Raw genomic sequence first — 21666 nt, 5'->3', positions numbered from 1 at the left:
AAGTGAGGTACCGATTTTATCACGAGACTTGGGGGAATGCTGCGTGGAAGGAAGTTTGTGGCTTCCCTCAGATTCTAGAACTTTACATCACCAAAATGTGAGGAAAATGTGTGTTTTTAGACAAATTGTGAGGTTTGCAAAGCATTGTGGATGACAGAACCTGGTGAGACCCCCCCCAGGTCACCCCATCCTGGATTCCCCTAGGTGTCTAATTTTCAAAAATGTACAGGTTTGCTAGGTTTCCCTAGGTGCCGGCTGGGCTAGAGCCCAAAATCCACAGCTAGGCACTTTGCAAAAAGGGCATCAGTTTTCAATGGAAAAATGTGATGTGTCTAAGATGCATTTTGGGACATTTCCTGTTGCTGGCTCCAGGCCTACCCACACAAGTGAGGTATCATTTTTATCAGGAGACTTGGGAGAATGCTGGGTGAAAGGAGGTTTGTGGCTCCCCTCAGGCTGAAGAACTTTGCATCACCGAAATGTGGGGAAAATTCGTTTTTTAGACAAAATTTGAAGTTTGCAAGGGATTCTAGGTGACAGAACCTGGTGAGAGCCCCACAAGTCACCCCATCCCGGATTTCCCTATGTGTCTAGTTTCCAAAAATGTACAGATTTGCTAGATGTCCCTAGGTGCCGGCTGAGCTAGAGCCAAAAATCCTTTGCTAGGCACTTTTTAAAAAACACGTCAGTTTTCAATGGAAAAATGTGATGCATCCGTGTTGCATTTTGGGGCGTTTCCTGTCACAGACACTAGGCTTACCCACACAAGTGAGGTACCATTTTTATCGGGAGATTTGTGGGAACACAGACTAGTAGAACAGGTTTTATTATCTATTGTCTATCTATGCATTTGCGCCTTTCAAATGTAAGACAGTGTGTAAAAAATAAGTTTTGAGAAATGCCCTATAATTCTCATGCTAGAAAGGGTACCCCCAAATTCAGAAATGTGCAAATAACCTCTGCTTAGGTTTCCTTGATACCTATTTTTCACTCTTAATATTTTACCAAATGAATTGTTGTATACCTTGTACACAATAAAAACCCATTGCAAAGTGCAGCTCATTTATTGGCTCTGGGTACTTTAGGTTCTTAGTGAACCTACAAGCCCTACATATCTGCACAACCAGAAATGTTTAGCGGACATAACGTATACTGCTTACAAAAATCTGCCATAGCTGGAAAAAGTTACAGATGAAAATGTAGACAGAAATAGCTGTGTTTTTTTTCAACTCAATTTCAAAAAATTGTATTTCAACTATTACTTTCTATAGGAAAACCTTGAAGGATCTACACAAATGAATTTTGTCTACTTTTCAGAAGTGGTGATTTTAGCACCGCAAACCTTTTATTGATGCCATTTGCAGAGAAACATCCAGATTCTTTCTTCTGCAGGACATTTTTTTCCCATATTTCTAAAAAAAAGAACGTTAGCTATATTTTGGCAAAATTCTCAGTCCCCACCAGGGGAATCCACAAACCCTGGGTACCTTTAGAGTCCTCAGGGTGTTGGAAATAATGGATGCACATTTGGTGTGGATAGCTTATGTGGACAAAACATTATGGGGTCCTCAGCGCGAACCATCCCAAACAGCCAAAAAATGCTTAGCACTTGGGGGAAATGGCTTAGCAGTGAACGGGTTAAAGCACTAGTAAAGGATGACTTTACTAAAAAGAATGTATATCTATCCAAACAAAACCTTTTTAGCAAAATTAGGAATATATAATGAAAGACTGGGGAACAAATATAACATATTTCGTAATAGTCACAGTTCCATTATGGGCTGAATGTTATGAACTGCGGTAACAAAAGAATCTCTGTTACAGAAGCAGTAATCCACCCAGCTAACCACATAAAATACAGATCTGTGATCTGCACACTAAGCGTTCTTAGGGATATCCACCCTCTGCACTACTTTATGGCAAGTTAAAACTGACACCAGACAAAACTCCATCTCACTCTCTAGCAGGAACTTTAATCACAAGATTTATCTTGACATTTTTAATTGCTACCTGAAAGCTGGATGCACCAGCAACATTGCAGCAGTTTATTTTTATTTTTTAAATAGTAATTTATTGCTAAACACATCACACATCCCCCCTGAGGTCAGTACCTCTTCCCCAGGTCAGCGCCCAGTGCAGCTGCACTGGTCACTCCACCCTAAAGCCAGCCCTGTGTGCGCTCATCAATGGTCTCCTCAGCATCTGACTCTCATTGTATTCGAAAACCAGAAAAAAATGAATACATCTCTAAACATGCTTAATGTAAACGATGTTTGTACACACTTTCATGACTGGACTCCAGAATGAGTAAAATCTCACTCTCTTAGCAATACTGGTGAGACTAATTCGACCGGCTTTGGAAATTCTAATGAGGTGTACGGTCACAGAGTCACAACATCACCAGAAGGATGAATTAAGGTATTGTACAGAATAAATGATGTAAATGTAAATAATTTAATGTCTCCACTCTTCCTATCTCTATCTAAGTATGTAGATTATGTGTTTCACCAATGCAAGCCGGGCAAAGCATCAGTGATGAATATAAAGGCTGAATGACCCTGAAGCTCCAACTAATGTACCAGCATTACTCCCGCTGTGACCAGGTACCCGCAGACAGGCTCTAAAAGTGTTGCCCTCACAGGTGCTTCATGTGTACATGCGAGTGGTTCTTGCTGCCTCCCACTCCAGCTGCTGTTGGCTCATTCTGTCTCCATCTGACAGTTCACCTTACATCCCTTTGTACTTTCTGCCCATCGCTGCTCTCTCCCTCTGTTCTTCCTGCCACTTTCTTCTGCCTCGTGTTCCTCCTTATAGTTAACGTCAAGTCCCATTATGCCTCTCCTAAATTTGATGTCTGTTTAAGGGTGTGCACCTCACCAGATGGCTACACAAAGCTGGACAGGGGTAGGCCTGCAGACACGTATCACCTCTCCATTGTTTCAAAAAAACTCAACAAAGGCAGCAAGAAGAACCTTCTGTTGACCAGCCAGGTTTTCTGTCAAATGCCAAACTCCCAAACAACTTTAATATGGTTTTCTTCTTGACTTGTGTATTGGTTTCTATGTACCAACAGCACCAGAGATTAGCTTTTGGTTTGCTGGAAGGGTTTCTGGTGTGTTGTGTTTATTTCTTTAATTGGCTAGAGACGTATTCTGCTGCTGGAAGGGTTTCTGTAAGCATGTCTGATTTCTGGTGTCAGTCAAGCTGCTTTCCTTGTAGTCTTGTGGTTGTGGATCTTAACACAGGAAGCACATCACCCATTTACATTCTGTCTGATGTCAGTCAGTCCTCGTTTCCTGTTTCCTTGCCAAAGCCTGATTCTGTCCTGACCTTTGGCAGCCTTTTGACTCCTGCCTCTCTTCAAAGTCTGTTTACTGCGCCTTGTCTGGCTGCACCAGGAGATTCCATGGCAATGTCTCGATGTGGATTTCCAAAGGAGGAGACAACACAATTTTTTCACATTCACCCACACAGACACACCACAACACAACTTTATTTCTAAAGCACCCTGGCGATCTCCTCTAACGTGCCTAGCAAACTAACGCAGCACTAGAATTGCCAATTTTTTGTTCTCTCATCAAAAGCCAAAGTTATGTTAGTTTACTTCTACATCATGGGCAACATGTGTCGACTCTCTACACTGCATTATCGTTGGAGATCCTACGGGTCTTGCTCTGTGAGACATCACAGATTGAATAAAAACACAATTTTGCAGGTTCTGCAGTGTCTGCTGTAAGAGTCAGCAAGGGAGAGAGCAAATTAGAGGACTCTAGAAAGATGGGAAAGCAAGAGGAGAAAGGGGAGAAAGAAACTGTCAGCAGAGAAACGAGAGCGAGCCGAGATAACAGCTCAAGGCGATGTGTAGCAACCAGTGAGAGTGAACGCTTACCTCCAGGATGCCTGGCTTCCTCTCATCGTGCTCACTGCTGACCAGGCCTCCTGTGAGAAAGGTGAAACAGGCCAGGCACACTCGGTTCAGACGCTGCGGGTCGTACATCAGCTCTGCTTTATAATCTGAGCACTTAGCACAGACCACCTGCTCACAGATCCAGAGAGAAAAAGATGAGGAGAAACGTACTGTGGTCCTGCAGCGCAAAATGAGATGGCAGCGAGAGTCGCAGTGCAGACAGGACATAAAGGGCCAGATGTAGCAAGCAGTTTTACCCATTCTGTGTCTATGGGAAAATGTGTTCGTACATATGGCCCAAAGTGACACCTGCAGATCGCGAGTTACAGCCTGTACTGTGGCGCTCACCACAGAAGAAGCGATTATGATGGGAGGAAGTGAGTTTGGGAATGTGTTTGTTTCGGGAGAGCTTTAGATTTTGGGCCTGATTCTAACTTTGGAGGACGGTGTTAAACCGTCCCAAAAGTGGCGGATATACCACCTACCGTATTACGAGTCCATTATCTCCTATGGAACTCGTAATACGGTAGGTGGTATATCCGCCACTTTTGGGACGGTTTAACACCGTCCTCCAAAGTTAGAATCAGGCCCTTAGTGTCAAACCAATGGTTTTAGCCTGGGGACAGAGGGTGGGAGTAAAATGTGTCTGAGCACCGGACAGAAAGGTGCGCTAATCTGGCATACTTCAATTGAATCAGTTTTAGTGGCGTACAATATACGGAACGCGAATGACATCCATGGCTCCATTTTGGAAAGGATCTAAGATTTGGATGTCATACTGGAGGTTGCCTTCACGTACAGGCAGTGTTGGTTGTCATCTGCCTACTGGTGAAGTGCCCAGCCAGCAGGTCTCCGACGGTTACATGTAAAAACGTAAAAGCATGGTAAATAGCCTCAGCCCCATGGGACCGGCTAGCATGTGGATGTAGCTTGTTTTGGCTGCATGTTTCCCCTGCTTTGCTTGTTGTAGACTTTGCTGTGCCATTTCGAACCCTTGCATTACCCTTGTACCCTACTGGTGCCGAATGAAATGTGGATGTATTATGGCTGCCTAGAACTCCAGTAGTTCTGGTTGTAACACCTGCTGCTCTAGACTGACTCTTGTGTTTACCTCTTAGTGCTTCTTGACTGACTTTAACGCGATGGTGGTAACATCCGCATGCTGCAGACTGCTAATTTGTACATTTTAACTCTAGTCTTACTAGCTGACCTTCAGGGTGTTGGCTTGGGCTGCCATTACCCCATATGATGCTGGCCACAGCCCCTGGCTTTGATTTAGCGTGGCCTCAGACGGGGGGGCCGCCTTGGTACTCACATAGCCGCAGGCCCTGCAGTGGTGTCTTCGTCGCATGATGGGATGAAATGGCTCCTTGCATCGCATGCACAACGTCACCAGGTTATCTCGGATCCACTGAGGGGCGCGTCTTCCCAACTCTTCCAGCTTACCCTGCAAGAAGAGTAATTAGAATAGCTTGCAATTTAAATGCATAGAATGAGTACTGTAATGTACAAACTACAACTGCTTCTTATGATGCATTGAAACAGAATACTTCTGTTGTCTTTGCTTAGAACTTGTGCTTTATCAGAGCTATCCAGAGGGCGAGGCTGTTCTTGGTCTTGCACAGTAGTTCTGTGAGGGACCTCCAGAGCTAGGTCCTCAGGAGGAAGGATGTCTGTGACTTTAACTTTCCAAACCACCAATGAGCTGCTGGGAGAGTTAGTCAGTGGGAGATATTCTGTCAGAATGGTTGACCAGTAGCACATATATCTATAAATGTACAGAAGTTGTAGGCCTATCCCCATAGGGCTTGCAGTAAAGATTTGTGCAAAGAAGGTGGACTGAGAAAAAAGTGGAGTCAATTGACTGAAAAAGTAGTTTGAAAAAAAGTTGTGGTTACAAAATAATCTAAATCTTTTTTGCCTTATCGGACAATGATAAGTGCACTTGAGAATAGGGACAAGGAGGCATCCTCCTGCTAAAGTGGAAAGAAGAATTTACCGTGAGGGGGAAGAAGCTGTGGGAGGAGTAAGGGGTTTTCCGGATTGAGGGAAGGGTAACGTTAAGAGGAAGTACATGTTTGGTAGATTTCAGGGATTGCAGCATTAAGTAGTAGTTACTGGCTTTTAGGATTGAGGAAAGGGTGGTGTTAAGGGGTAGTTCGTTTTTTAGCGTTAATGGAAGGATAACACTAAGAGGTTCGGTATTTAGGGTTCACAGATAGGTACACAAAATGGTAGTAAGATGTTTTTATGGTTCAGGGAAGAATTGTGTAAAGGGGTAGGAAGAGTTTTTAGGTTCAGGAAATGGTAGCATTAAGCCACTTTCATTTGAGTATGTACAGTAACCTGGTACTGTAACTTCCAGTATGTACTATTAAGCAGTCAATTGAAAACTCGGAATGAGTAAACTAAGGATAAACAAAAGGGTCTAGACCCTCAGCAGGCAGCTTTGTAGATAATTTCTGATGACTGATGGATCCAGAAGAAAAAATGGCATGTTTCCATTTCTGTATTGTACAGTATTGTAAGTGCTTTTATGTAGGGCTTACGACCTATGACCAGGATTTGAAGCACCCTGTAGCAAGTAGCACACTACTCCAGAGCCCAAGGGTATTTTGCAATCCAGTGGTTATTTGTTATTGTTATTCAGTGGTAATTGGTTATTGTTATTAGTTTTGTGTTCTCAGTGTAACTATTCCATGCATTCACTACAGTGTTAGTGGTAGATTAAAATAATAAGAGTTAGGTGTGATCATTAGTATGCAAGTTCATGCAGATAGTTGGTGGGGTGAATAGCTAGGCTAGAGGAGATTTAGTGTAGGTAGGTTGCAGGGATGTAGTTTCAAAGAAGCAGAAGTTGTGACCTATGAAATGAGGTGTGGACAATTTGCATAAATACAATATTAGGGACTTTAGGGATCATTATGAATTTGGCGGACGGAAAAGGCCGTCCGCCAAACACCCGCGGTCAGGTTGTTGCCAGTGAGGCTGCCTTCCCATGGGCCCCATTAGGAGTTTCCCACTGAGTCCGTTTCCGCCCGCTGGCCCAGCGGAAAGCTGCCCACAACATTGATGCCAGCTCATAATTGAACAGACAATGAACAATGAGGCAGGGCTGGCCATGGGGGCCCCTGCACTGCCCATGCAGTGCGACCACCATGTGAAAGCTGACAGAGAGTGGGGTTGTAATCCCCCGGGTGGCGCTGCTTGCAGTGCTGCCCTGGAGGATTCAGACCGCCAGCACCGCCAGTCCCTCCTGTGGAGGGAAACTGGCGGTGATGTCGGTCCGACCATGGCGCAACCACCCCAGTCATAATGTGGAGGTCAGACCGCCGCCAAAGCGGTCGGGCCACTGCTTTGGCAGGGGTCAGACCGCCACCTCAACCCTGGCAGTCTAAAGCCAGGGGCACAATGAGGCCCTATGTCAGAAATGCATGCAACTTAAAATAGGCTCTCAGAAGGAGGTGGCATGCAGAGAATGAAAGGTAAGGAGAGGGTCATTCAACAAAAACAAAGGAGAGCAAACAGTTAATAAATTTAACCCAAGGGCACATTTTCACACAGTGTTTTAGAAATACATTGGATGGAGGTTTTTTGAGATAGCGTGTCCAAGGATGTTCGATTGTTAATTGCATGTGAGATAGTGTAATTTTGTAACATTTGCTACTCTTATGCCAGGTATTGACTTACTAATCCCCCTTGATAGCATGTAGGTGTGAGGTTGGAAATGTATTGTCTTTGCTTTGAGCCTTTGTAGGAAGTGTTCTGTGTCATGTGTGATGACAACTGAGGTGTTATGGGACAAGGCACTTGGCAGTGTGATGGATAAGGAAGTATGAGAGACAGACATGCATTTTTAAGATTTGTGAAATAATGGCATTATAAGCTTTATAAGCTCTGCAGGTCCTTCTGATGTGTGGTATTTTTTTACGTGATTGAGCCCACTTCCAATGCTGGTTTTAGCAGGAGGTCGTCCAGTCTGATCTTTTGGAACCGGGGAAGGTTGCAGGTGTAAGAAATGCAAGATCTTTCCAGGCCTTCTGAACCACAATAGTGAGGCATTTGTCAATTGACAGTCATGCTAACGAAAATAAAAGGAGAAGGAAAGGCTTGAGCAAAAAAGAGTAAACAGAAAACACAATAATTGCCTGGCCTAACTGCACTTAAAAAACACATAGCAGTGCACTCGAATTAGACTTTGTAACACCCAGCAATACTTATCTTCATGGTTCCGAGGTCCTTTAACATAGGCAAAACCTTTGGGAGATTTCTCTCCCCATGATGCACGATGATACAGTTTGTGTTGTTTTCCATGTACTGCCTGAGAACTTGTATCTTGTAAATTCTCCGATCTCACTCTTTCAATTTTTATCTTAGAGTAGAGCCTTGCAAGACTTTTATTCCAAAGTGCTCATGTGGTTCCCATATTGTTGACTTCTGGGTGTTTGTGATGATGATGGCGCATTCGTCCATTACAAAGGGCTTCAATATTGAATTGATTACAAAAGGCATTTGTGAATTAAGGCGCTGCACAAGACCCTGAGACTCCTTGGGGTATACGACACAGACTTTTCTGGATTTGGGGTACTCTGTATTCATAATGTTCACAGTTAGCAACCATCCTCAATAGTTTCAGTGGCTTTTTCCTGAGTTTATTTTTATGATGCTCCAATTGATTGATTGATTCACAAATGGTTTGCTTAGAGAGCCTGTGTTTTTTACTGTCTCCATTTGGCTCCTTCCTGCTATTAGGGTTTCCTGCGTGTGTTTTTCAGCATTACAACTATTCTATCCCCTTGAATTAAGAGAAAAAGTATGGGCAGTATCACATTGTGTGAAATATAACACAATGTTACCTTTTACAGCTGATATCCTCGATGATAACAGAACCACACTGTCATTGAACTAGTCCCTGCTGCTGTGGCCAAAATCACATGGTCTCTTCTCAGTTGTTCAGCTTGTGCTTGGACATGGACTGAGATTGAACCTGTATTGAATTAGGTTCTAAGTGGGTTTCATACGTGACGTTTATGGAAGCCAGGAAGCAAATCATTGTCATCAGCTCTTCCTGACAGTTTCCTTGTCTGTAGTTAAAAAAACTATTGGGCAGACTACTGTAAGGGTTTACCAACCCAGACTAGTGTTGGCTTTGTTAGGCCTCAGCAGTGAGGTGAAGATGTTCCCCAGCTAAGGTGGTATGGTGGGCAAAAACTGATTGGACTTTGAATACAGTTGAGAGTTATTACTAGTGGCTAAGATTACTTCAAGCATTTCATATATCACTTTTTTCCCACAGTATGATGGTACAAGTGTGAACGGTATGTTCAATGTGGGACTGTTGCTCACTGTGTGACAGGAACCAAGTGATACTGCGCTGACAAGGCCTAATAAAGCTGAAACAGGTCTGAATTTGTGTGTGTTCTCTTTCAGTGGTGACTTGACCTCGCAGTTTGGGCAGGTCTGTTCCTATTGGAGCAGGACTAAGGCTGATTAGCACATGTCTGCTTCGTGGCCGAGGTGGTATTATAGGCAAAACAATGATGAACTGGAATGTGAACAGAGTAATTACTAGTGGATGAGGTTAATTAAAGCATTCCACCCATCGCTCTTTTGTTTCCTTCTGTGTAAAGCGCCATTAGGTAGCATAGATGCTCCCATTTGCTGTTTTAGTTCACAATGACAATTTCCCACAGCTGAAGTGAGATGAACAGCAGTTGTTAAGGAAGAGTTCCAAAATGTCTCACATGCTTAAAATGGCATTGTAGCATTTGAGGTCCCTTCTGAAAACAGTTTGGTTTGCCCAGCTCATCTTGAATTCCTACAAACTAACCATACTATAGCAATTGTGCCACCTGCAGAAGAATTTATTATGATATAATGGACTCTGATGAATTTCGCAAGTGTATCAGGAGATGGAGAGATTAAATGCTCAGCTCAGAGACTCCATAGTGTGGTACAAAGTGGTGACAAAGTCAGAGGGGTTGTGGAAGCTGTCATGTCTTACTGACACTGCTTGACACCTCCAACTCCAGTACTCAGAACTGGAATGGGAATTGTCAAGCCGAAGTGAATGAGGAGCTTCATCCACAGTAATCTGAAGTGGAATCATCATCTCTGGCTGGAAAGCCACAAATTCTACATCCTGTAACTGGGCAGGCCTAACAAAAAAGACGGTCATCATCCACCTTTGTTCACACATTTCCAGCCACCATGCCACTTGGGGGCATGGCCTGAATGGTTGTCTCAGCCCAGAGCTGGTGAAGGACAATCTAATGACACTATACATAGAGAAGGTAAATTAGAACATTCTGTGAGGTGAACTCAGTAACTATGCCTCTTGATAATCATCCTGGATATAGGAAACAATACACATGCTCTGTGCCATTGGTTCATGTACATCCATGAACTGTTAGGGCTTCTAGAGCTAGAGAGCAGGCTGCTGCTGGGATACCCTGATTGGTCCAAGGTCTATCTACAATCGGTTTTAAGAGGTCTGAAAGATATCTCTGGCTAAACAGGGCCATTGTGGCTTGGTGTGCTGCCAGCCACTGTGATCCCCATTGACCACCTACACACACACACATCCAGTACTGTCAGAGACCATTGCCTGCATCATTTATCCTTTTTAGGTCGAGCCTAGACAGTGCTTGCACTGTTGCTTAGAGATCTGTTATATATACTTTGTGATCTTCAAATCCGCTCTTTGCTTTTCATATGTCTATGTCAGTGTCTTTTAAAAATCAGTGTTTGCTAGTGGTCAGTCCTACCTCTTTGTCCTACCTCTTTGTCTTTTGTTTCCTCCCACAGGGCACCGGCCAAGTACTATATCCTTACACCTTTCCTTTTTTATCTGTTAGTTTGGGGGGCTGTGTTTTTTTCCTTTCCTACTGGTGCTATTCTGTGGGTGCATGCTCAGCTTTTGCATCTTATCAGCATGGCCGCCGTGGTTCAGGTTTCACCATGGTGGCAGCCCGTGTTTTGGGAATTTGCCCTTTTGTTCCTTGCGCACGATTTAATTTTATATCCAGAGCAATGTCTCACAAATCAAAGTGTCTCTCCAGTGCCACTCAAACCCCGGGCTTAGTCCGCTGGGCTATGTGTTTCTTGAGAATTATATTTAGAGTGAAAATGTAAGGTGCTTTATTTTTCCACATGATGGCCGCATGCCTTTCTTTTCTTCTCCACGACACCCCCTTGTTTAACAGTATGGCCGTTATTTTAATGTGCTGGCGGGTGCAAAAATTTATAAAATCACATAAAAACAGTATTTTTCACATAATCTCTACATATTTTAAAAACTAAATATGTGAAGAAAGTACTTTAAAATATGCTGTACAGCATATTATTCCAAATCAAACGAACAAGCATTTCAACTTGAAAAAACATTCAGACGAGCTCATGTGCAATGAAGCGCTCCATGCTTTATTTGGCTTCAGCTGCTGATGAAGCCAAATAAAGCACTGATCACTTCATTGCACATGAGCTTGTCAGCGTGTTCTTTAAAATTGGAACGCTTGCTTGTTTGATGTAGACGCGGGCATTTCCGCACCTGTTTTGGCACGCCACTACTCGATGGTGGCCATGGATAATTGCTGTTCGGATGTAGAGTGTATTATTCTGAGGACCAACGATAGCTCATTCGGAAACGCATGGCAAATTATTCTGAGGGCCAATGGGAACTCGTGCTGGGAATGATGACATATTGTTCTGAGGACCAATGATAACTCTTTCTCGTACAAATGTAAAACAGTCCGAGGACCAGTTGCAGCTCATTCGGCACTAGTGACAACCTATTCTGAGGAGACTTGGCAGACTCTTCCAGACGGCACTCGCAGTTCATTTCTAGGTCCTCATGTCCATGGTTCTGGTTCACTAAATCATGTTAATGTATACCTTGCTTAATCACCATGCAGCCTGCATTACCTTTTACAAGGGCAAAACATAAAGCGTCTAGAAGCAACTCAGCTCACAGTGTGAAATATATGAAAATATACTTTCTCACTTGCTTCGTGTGCCTGTTGATGGTAATTAGTATTTGCATATCACCGTAACCTCTGCTTTTCCGTGTTTTTCTTGTCGTTCTGGATTACTTTTTGGAGACAGGTGTCCCTAGCCAAACTTTGCAGCTGGGGGGAGTGGGAGGACTGTGTTTGTGTGTTGGGAGAAGGGTTGGGGAGGAGTAGGGGGTGGCAGTGGTATCATCTATCAGACCTCCAGGGCAGCCCAGTGCGTAAGCAACTGTCTGCCTCTAGTTGTTCAGCTCAGAGCACAATGAAGTGCATACAGTGCATGATGTGTGAGGTACAAAGTTAAATTGCCACAGACCTGCCAATAATCACTTTACTATCTAGTACATGTATGGCACTGTGCATCGAAGTATTATACTGTCCTATTAAGATGATAATGTCCAGAGAAGAGTGGCTTCAGTCCACTATAGTTGTAAGCACAGCAGTGTAGCATCTCTGTAAGGAAGTGCCCATATTTTTAGTTTTTAGCTGAATGGCTTCAATTTTAATGTCCTGGCAGGTAAAAAATGCTTTAAAAAACACCTAAAACAGTATTTTTTCCATAATCACTACATATTTTAAAAAGTAAATATAAGAAGCAAGTACTTCAAAATATGTTGTAGAGCATCCTAATGATCCCTGGAAAGTGTAATAAAACAACATATTTAATCGGTATCAAACAATTCTCTTGAAAAAATAATTCCCTCCAAGGTGGCAGTACCGCGTAAAGGCAATTATCTGTTGGGTCTTCATCTCTACCAACTGTCTCCTTTGTCTAGTCTGATTAAAGCCCTCTTGCTTCCTCAGTGCAAGAGAGAGCTGTACAAACACAAAACAGCCATGGCTGCTGTGGTGCCTGGTGGACCAGAAATGGGCAGCACGAAGGAGAGGCTGTTGTCCTTGCTGGATGATCTGGAGGTGCTGTGGGGGTGAACAACGACAGTTCTTTCAGTTTCAGGGATGTATGGCTCCCCTTCTATGCTAGCATTGTCTGCCATGGTGTGCACTCACTGCAGAGGTAGGCTTTACATGCCAGCATGTTTAATGTTTGCCACTGCTTACTACGCATACTCTAACCTCTGCTTAGGTAGGAAAAGAATTTAACAACGTCGCATAATGTGTGATGTAGTTAACCTGTGCTTTACAGTTATTACCTTTAGTGTTTGGCCATAGCAGCTTCGGTGCCCGTTTTGATCTCTCAGAATGTAGATAATAGCACTTGTACTAAAACTTAGTAATACGGTTTGCAGTCAAATTGTTGTTTCCCTTCCTTGTATGATGTGAAACAGTTTCTTCTTTTCTTCACAGTTGTCCTTGTTGTGAGCCTTTGTGTGAGTAATGTGATCTCTGGCTGCCAAATTTACTCACCCGCCCGTCGCTTGTCACGGTCAGTCATTTCAGGCTAAATGAAGCGGCACAACGGGGTTGAATTAAAACAAATGCAAGTCATTTTTCCAGCTTTTTATTCCTTTTCTCTCAGCAATGATGTCAACGGCGAGCAGCTCTATTAAAAGTACTAGCGTTGGTGGCTCACATCAGACCTGTTTCCTGATCCATAGGTTGACTGCAGTCAAAGCATCTCTTGTACAGTGCAGACCCTCCTACCGTCCTGGCACATTGCATGGGTTGGTCACCCTAGTGGTGTACATCTATTGACAGCCTTGAGGTCAATCGGGCTCCGGACATTTTCATAACAAGCTTTCACATGGGTTTCAGATTGTCTGAGGAATGCTTTGAAATGGAAATTGCTTTACCAGTTATGGGCTTCATGGGCATGCACAGTTAGAAATCTTCCCTCCGGAAGGCGTAACAATTTCTTCAAGAAATTGTTTTATCCTGCACTAGTGAGTGATGGCCACGGTTATTTGTTACTTCAAAGCCATATGTAAGATGCAGAGGCCACTTGTAAACCTGAAGGTGATGTGTTGAAGCTTTCTAAAGTCTTAATACCGCCCAGATTCAGAGGTGCCAAGTTCTCAAATGGCATGCGTGTAGCATTTTTGTATTTGAGACTTTGAGTGAATACTTTACCACAACAGGAGCGAATTGCTAACTTCATGTAAAGAATTACTGCTTTTGTTGTATAATTTAATCACTGAGATCTGGGGAGGCTGATTGCCTAGAACAGGACTGGTAGTGGCTTGTTTTAGAACTCCTACCAGTGCTTTGCACCACCCATGCCACTCTCCATGGTCTTGCTGCCTCTTCCTGGGGCCCACCTCGTAGCAAGGCTCTGGGGCATCGGGGCGTCCTTTACAAAATGTTTTAAACTGTGCACTTTGATTGATACACTTTCCATTCTGTGTCTCAAGCAGGTGTGTATTCCTGAATCAGACTGCATGACCCACTGTGTGGTAATTGTACAGCTATTCAGTCCCTGGCAGAACAGCACCCAGAATAATGTGCTGCAAGGCTAAACACTTAAAAGGTCCCAAAGGCGAGTCCCATTGGCTATGCCAATGCTTGTTATTAATTCTGCCACAAAATTAAACTGTGGGAACAGTCCCTTCTACCCATTTGCTATATGGAATTCCCACCAAGGGAGGTTAGCTGTCCACCAAGTGAAGATTTTTGCCCATACACTAGAGGAGGACCAATTATAGAAAGCGACACCAGAGCCAAAAGAGGTCTCCAAACTGTTATTCAAAATGATACGTTTGAACAGTGATCACTGAATTGATGCTACATCCCAGCTTGTCTGCTACTATGGTTACTTGTGCTTCATTTGCTTTGGCTCCAAGCTACACTTTGAAGCTCTGTACACATTTCAGAGTCCCGGTGTAGGGTCCAAAGCTCTTGACTCAATGTCCATGCAACAACTTGTTGCTTATTTATTTAGCCTCTGCCAGACATAGGATGTTTTCCAACACAGAATATCTGCTAAAACTGGTATGACTCTGCTAATGGTGGGGTACACGCCTTTTTCACCTAAAACTTCCCTGGTGGATTGCTTTCCAGGTGTCTCTGGTAAATCCATGTAGTAGGTCATACCTGGCCCTTTTATTGCCCTTTAGTGTATGTTGTGTGTGTATGTGAATGGTTTGATATGAGAGAGGTGAGCTAAAAAGAGCGGGTGTCCCCTGTGTCCGCCAGTGTGAAGGAAATCTCAAAAGTTGTTGGGTGTTACATAATGGTAGTTGTGACCCCTCTCTTTGGAATGTATTAGGTATTTAAGGCGTGACCTGAGAGACAGGAACACTTAGACAAAAACTGTGGCCTGGCCACATTTCACACACATAATACAAATGAGTTGATTGATGCCTACCCACATCATGTGCTTTGCTGAGAAAAGAAACTGTCTACCTGAAATAGACAAGAGCCAAAGAGGAAGTTTCACCCTCAAATGGTTAGAATGTACATATAGCTACCTGAAAGAGAAAAACACTTTGCAAGGATTAGCTTCCACCTAAAAGTTTGGAAACTTCTTTGAATTCTATTAGGCACTTGGAAATGCCAATTGCCCTGCGGTCTGGTTATAAGTTGTCTTACTTATCCTGTAGTCACATTCTGACTTACTGAAGCTTTGAACACAGGCGTGTTCAAAGGACTGGACCAGTAACTGAATCCATGGCTGTATCCCTTTATGGAGCTAGGACTTTGGAGAAGATCTATGCTCCAAGTCCTCCTGAGAAGGAGGTAGGTTGCCTTAGATGCTGAAAGTCTGCCTGTACTACCATGGCCTAGATTTCTGTGTGCTAGTGCTGCTAAAAGGTGCTTTTAGGCCTTAGTAAGATGAGAAACAAAGCTTGATAGTCCTACCTGACCCAAGCTGATCACCAGAGCAAGCACGAGGCCAACCTGTGACATCATTGCCGATTGAACAATCATGGTTATGAGCCCCTGAAACCTTCAGGCATGAGGCCGGCATGTTATAATGTTAAAGGCACCCAGAGTGGTGTCCCACTACCTTTGTGAGTTCCAGCAATCTGAGAGTTAGCATCCCTGAACTTACAACCACCAGCGGCACAGAAGACTTTTTCCTCTCTGTATGCTCATAACCATCATTAAGGTGAGCACAACTCTCCAGCATCTGCACCCTGCAACTGTGATCTGCAAGTGGACCCCATACGAGCCCAAACATCTGCACCACTCTGAGTCAAATCAATCTCCCCAGCCTGCTAGCACTACAGAATGACAGCATTCCCCAACTGCGGGTTTCCAGCCTGCATTCACCCGGTGGGTCCAATACCAGGAAATTCTGAGCTCCATCTGGGAGTCCTCAAACATCCAAGAAGGAGTACCAAATAGCACCAGTGCATTATAGACTACAGGCTCTCCATTTGACTAAATGTACAGTTACCAGTGTGTGCAATTGCAATCCTGATTTCCCACGCATATTTCCCTCCTCTGGAGCAACAATGCTGTCGAAACATATTTGCTGAATTACCTATAAGATCTGAATGTCTCATAACTACTGTGCAAGTTTACTTTATGACTAATACCTGTGCTTCTTTTTATAAACAAGAATACCGCTAATAGGACCTTTCACTGAGCACCCTTTATTGGCTGGTTCCTGCATGTCTAACAACGGCAACGCCTGTTACAAGGATTGCCTCTCTGCTCTTGACTTGTAGAGACCCGGGAGAATAGGCCTGACACCAGGTGTGCCTGGCTGCCTGCCCAACACCGTTGGCCCTAACCCCCCTGGCAGCCAGTTTATCGGGGGATAGGCATGGGCACCATCCTTCGACCCTGAAGCTCAACCAACCTATCTGCTCGCATTCATCCCCAGCCCAATATCTCTTATTGCGTTCGTATTACCTCCTCTGAGAACCAAAGACTCTCGCCTCACATGGCACAAAAGAACTGCCTTTGTGCATCGCCTTTGTGTGTCACTGGTCCAAGCCTTAAAAGCAGCCCTCTGGAACTATATGTAGTGTCACTTGCCTTGCCCATTTGTTCCAGGTACAGAGAACAAACCTGAGTTCTTTATTTATTATTTTTTATTTTGCACTGTTTATTTTCAGTGAGGTTTCCTGTGACTTTGGTGCAATACTGAGGTCGTGAAGGGATACTCAGTAACGATAGAGCCGCTTAGATTTAGATGGGGGCACATTTAACTTTCTTAATCTGTGCACGCAGGAACTTTTTAATGACAATTTCACCTCTTCTTTGTTGTTATTGATCCTTTAGATGTATTTATTCAAATAGCAGAGTTACCACTTTTCAACAATAAGAAATTACAAGCATTTCCAATGCAATAGGTCTCGCATTGGCAAGAGTTGGAGCTATTGGCATTGTAAATGATAATGGCCCTCATTACAACTGCTGCGGTTTTTTCCAAAGACCGCCGCAGCTGCGGCTGCTAGAAGACCTGTAGTTCTGGCGGTCTTCTGACTGCCGTATTATGACTGCCGCCGGATATCCGCACTGCCAGCGGCATTCGAGACAGCAACGCTTAGGCGCTTCCACCGCCGGCACGCCACATCAGAAAAAGACGACCCACAGAATTATGACCCGTAATTCTGTGTGGCGGTCTTCTGGTGGCGGCGTGCTGCCTGCGGTGGCTGTGCCAGGTTCCGTCCCCTTACGGAGGATCACCTTGTCAGATGAGGTAAGTGTCATCCGCAAGGGGGGGTTGGAGTGTGTGAATGGGTGTGTGTGTGGTGAGGTGCATTTGGGGGTGAGGTTGTGTGAAGATGAGTAAGGGGGTGGGGGTTGTGTCTGTATGTACGTAGTTGAAGGGAGAGGGTGGGGATGGAGAGTGTATGCGTGTGTGATGTGTATGTAAGCGTGTCTGTGAAGGTGAATGTTGTGAGTGCGTGTGTGAGTGGGGGTATGTCTGTGTGTGATTTTGTGTGTGTGTGGGTGCATGTGTGCGTGTGTGCGGAGGTGTTTGGGGGAGGAACGCAAGTTCTTGCCATCGGGATACCTTTCTGCCAGCATTTTCATGACAATGAGATCACCAGAAAAAAGCTGGCGGTGTCATGAGTCAAAATAACCTCGGCGGTTATTTGACTCCCGCCGGGCTGGAGGTTTCCACCTCCAGCCCGGCCGGCAGGGAAGAGGCAGTTTGGCAGTGGCCAAACCACTGCAGTCGTAAGATGGCGGTCTTCACCGCCGCTCCCACAGTGGTGAGACTGCCACCGCAGCCCTGGTGGTTGTAATGAGGGCCAATGTCTTTTACCTATGGGTTTTGGTTTATATCTGGAGGGCCCAGCAGTTGTCATTTCCTGCCAGGAACTCCACTTCATAAAGCACTTTTAAACACATAGCATTTTTCTCCACCAACTAAATGGTGTCTCTCACCTTATTTAGGACAGAAAAGAGAGTGAAATGGTGCCCATGTTATTCTGTAGACATGTGCATGAGCGCACATAAACGCTGATGCAGCTGGCAATAGCAGCCATGTTATTGCGTCTTTTCTTTTTTTTGCTAATGCTGGAGCACATCAGCAAACATCTCTGGCAGAGTCAAAAAGTCACTTAATAAGCGAGACCGATTAGCTTTGCCAATTGTCATTTGTTTCTATATGTTGATCTATATTCCTGCTCCCATTGGAGAATTAAGCCTCTCCTAATATAGTTCAATTTCTGGGCAACGAGTGATATTAATGAGCATGGACCACCTTTGCTTTCCTTGCAGTTGGAGAATTCTTAAAATAATTTACTGTTTGGAATTCCATTTGTATAGATATAGAGCTTCATACCCCTCACAAAGTGCTGAAACACTTTTGATGGATGGGTAGCTCGCATCTATGTACATTTCAGCTCATGGATGAGAGTTTAGAGTGATGAATATGGATTCTGATCCTCTGTAAGAAATATGAATTCCTTTTATTGTCATTTTTCTTCTTTGATGTCAAATAGCATATTTTTGTCTAGACTAGTTCAACATGCGATACCGGTATACTGCAGATTGGCTTATTTAACAAAGGGTACGGCACCAGCTCTTGCATCGTATTTAAAAAAATCACTGCTTGTTGATATAAAACTACAGCCAGATGAACAGACATCCACCCCAGTGACTAAACTGCACAATGTGCCAGCAGGAAACTTGATCACAAGTCCGTCCTTCTTCATTGTACAAACTAAGAAATTCATTTATGTCATAGTGCCTCATTACCTGCAACGGTCATATTTGACAGCACTTTGAAGTAATTCAGTTCAGGTGGGTGCTAGCAAAAACGTAACTTTTGTGGGTTAATGTACTACACTATCACTGCACACATTGTTGTCCATAAACAATGCGTGTATGATCCACTTACTCAGTTGTTGGTTTACTCGTGACGGCCTCATGACACTGGGGACAGGTGATATGTGAATGTTTAGAAAATGTTATTTTAATTTCACTTAATACGGTGATATATTCTAATGTACAAAACCAGAACTCTTACCAGTGTCAAAGAAATCATTATGCCACCAAAGGAAATTAACAGCGAATAGGCTTCTCTGGTACCGCTTATATTGAAAATAGGTGACTTTTCATAAGCATTCCCTAACCTTTGATCATCAAAACTTCATTGGATGCTTTGTGTTCCATCAGCAATCTATTAGTATAATACTGTATGGTCAGAACATTGCTACTGACTGCTAGATAGTGGAAAAGCTCTGCACCTTTCTTAAAAGTGGAGTAGTAGAGGGGTGAGAAGCACAGAGAGGAGAGAATAAGGAGGCTTGTGGGGTGCACAGAAGCAAACAGTGCTTTAGACTGACCAGAGAGCACTGGTGAGAGAAGCATAAAAGAAGGACTGCCTTGCACACTGGGAGTGCTTCACGAGAAAGCAAACAAGAGCCAATGGAAGCTTTGCTGCAAGGAACAGGATTAATAAAAATAAGAGGGGAGGAAAATAAGAGAGAAGGTGAGAAAGTAGACAGATAAATATTTAGCAATTAAGGAGGCAAGATGATGGGAAGAGATGGAAAAAAAGAACGTAGGGAGATAGGCAGAGGAAGAGATGTGGGAAAAGAAACGCGAAAGGGGGAAAAGACCAAAGTAAACAGAACGCTCTGGTTGATAAAACCCAGTGTGGCTACTCGCAAGCCACGATATCTTGAGAAAACCTGATCTCGGCAGTATCATGGAAAATGAAAACGGACAGAGAAACTGTGACAGAAAAGAGATTGTTTATCTATTTACAAATGGGGGACAGATTGTCCATCAGACGGGGAGTAGAGATCAGGGTGGAGTATGATCAGAAATAAGGAGGGGTTGGAGGGGCGTGTTCCGAAAGCTCATAAAGCAACTGACAAACAAATTGAGCACGCGGCACATTCGAGGAACCATGCAAGAAAAATTACGGTTCAAACGTACAACACATTTGAAAAAGATGTACAGGTGTGCTCAACTAAGGGACTTGCTTTAGTCTCCCTGGCACTGAGGTAGGCATTGCAAACACTGGAAAACGATGGCGGAGGAAAGGCACCTACACTGTAAACAAGCACTGACAACAGGGAGGGGAGAAGGGAGAGGTGTTAGCAACATGGAGATGTGGTGAGTGTGAAGAGAGGCAACACTGTAAACAATTAACAAGAGGAGCAGCAAGCAAGTAGAACGAAGGAAGCAACGACAACGGAGCAAAGAATGAAAAACAAAACACAATAAATTAAATTTACATTGAATTTAAGGCCGCCTTATTTAGAAGGAGTGTTTATTTCTCTAACCTCACTGTGTCTTCTTGCAGGAGAGAAGCCCTTCTCGTGCCCACAGTGCAACCGAGCGTTCGCCGACAGATCTATCTTGTGATGAACCTGCCTATTATGTAGATGATGAATGGCACTCGGTGGTGTAAAGCACTGCTCTGTCTCAATGCAGCTGAAGTCTCAGCTGCAATAGTGGCCCAAAAAGAATACTGATCCAACAAAAATCTCTAAGATGCATCATTTTGCCCATGCTGATCCTATTGCTTTTCGTCCTTCGCTTTAGCAGCGAGCAGATAAAAAAAAAAACACAAATTATAAAAAGAAGGCTAGCAAGTCCTGAATATATGAAGAGAAATATTTGTCTACGTCTGTCCGCCAGGGAAATGTTGAACGACACTCCTAATGTAATTCTTTCCCCAAACAAAAGCATGACGTGCTGCACTGCAACACTTAAAGGAGCTGGAATGCCTCATGTTCCATGGAAACTTTCTCAAAGAGGGAGAAAGTGTGGTGCAAAGACTAGAGCTGCCAACTTTGGAACTGAGGACCCAGGTTCGAGTCACGGATGGCTCAACATCACTTAATCTCCTCAGGCCTACAAAAAATTAATATGTCCTTGTTTAATGTAGCTGGTACTCATGTAAAGCCTCCGAAATTAAAACAAGTAAATGAACAATCAGACTTCTGCCCTTCCTCCCACCACTGGAGACTGCACACAGGAACACTCACCTCCAGGAAGAACAAATGTGACCAAGATAACAGCCTGATTTACAGCCTCGTTTACAGAGAAGCTAAGCTGAAAGCAAGAACAAGAATACTCTGCAAATGAGAAGGGAAGCTTCCTGAAGGAACAAAAGTTCCCTAAAGAAGAGATAAACAGGAAAAAGTGTAAACATACAGTAGTTGGTCCCTGCTCCTAAAGACAAAATAGAGGGACAAAGACTCATGAATGACCACTAGCAAGGAAGGATTTTGAAATGACATGGCTTTTAAACCCAAGAAGTATACTTAACAGTATACAAGAGGCTGTACACTTACGATTGACCTAAAAAATGAAGACAATCAAAACTGGGTGTCCCAACACAAAAAAACGTAGTGGAAGATACATTTTAACAGTTCATTATGTTTTCTGGAAAGTTCTGTTTCCTGGAAAGCTCTGGTTTTCTTGTTT

General features: G+C 43.7%; 1 protein-coding gene across 1 annotated transcript in view; it reads right to left on the bottom strand.

Moving 5' to 3' along the window:
• The window catches only part of FGD2 (FYVE, RhoGEF and PH domain containing 2), a 346991-nt gene that overhangs the window by 68847 nt on the left and 256478 nt on the right, over positions 1 to 21666 (bottom strand). The window contains exons 13-14 of the mRNA XM_069238749.1: positions 5223 to 5354; positions 3890 to 4036 (exon numbers count right to left, since the gene is read on the bottom strand). Of these exons, the coding sequence (XP_069094850.1) occupies positions 3890 to 4036; positions 5223 to 5354 (279 nt within the window). The remainder of the gene's footprint in view (positions 1 to 3889; positions 4037 to 5222; positions 5355 to 21666) is intronic.

Source organism: Pleurodeles waltl, chromosome 6 (assembly GCF_031143425.1).
Source record: "Pleurodeles waltl isolate 20211129_DDA chromosome 6, aPleWal1.hap1.20221129, whole genome shotgun sequence".
Lineage (NCBI taxonomy): Eukaryota > Metazoa > Chordata > Amphibia > Caudata > Salamandridae > Pleurodeles > Pleurodeles waltl.
This window is presented reverse-complemented; position numbering and strand designations above follow the sequence as displayed.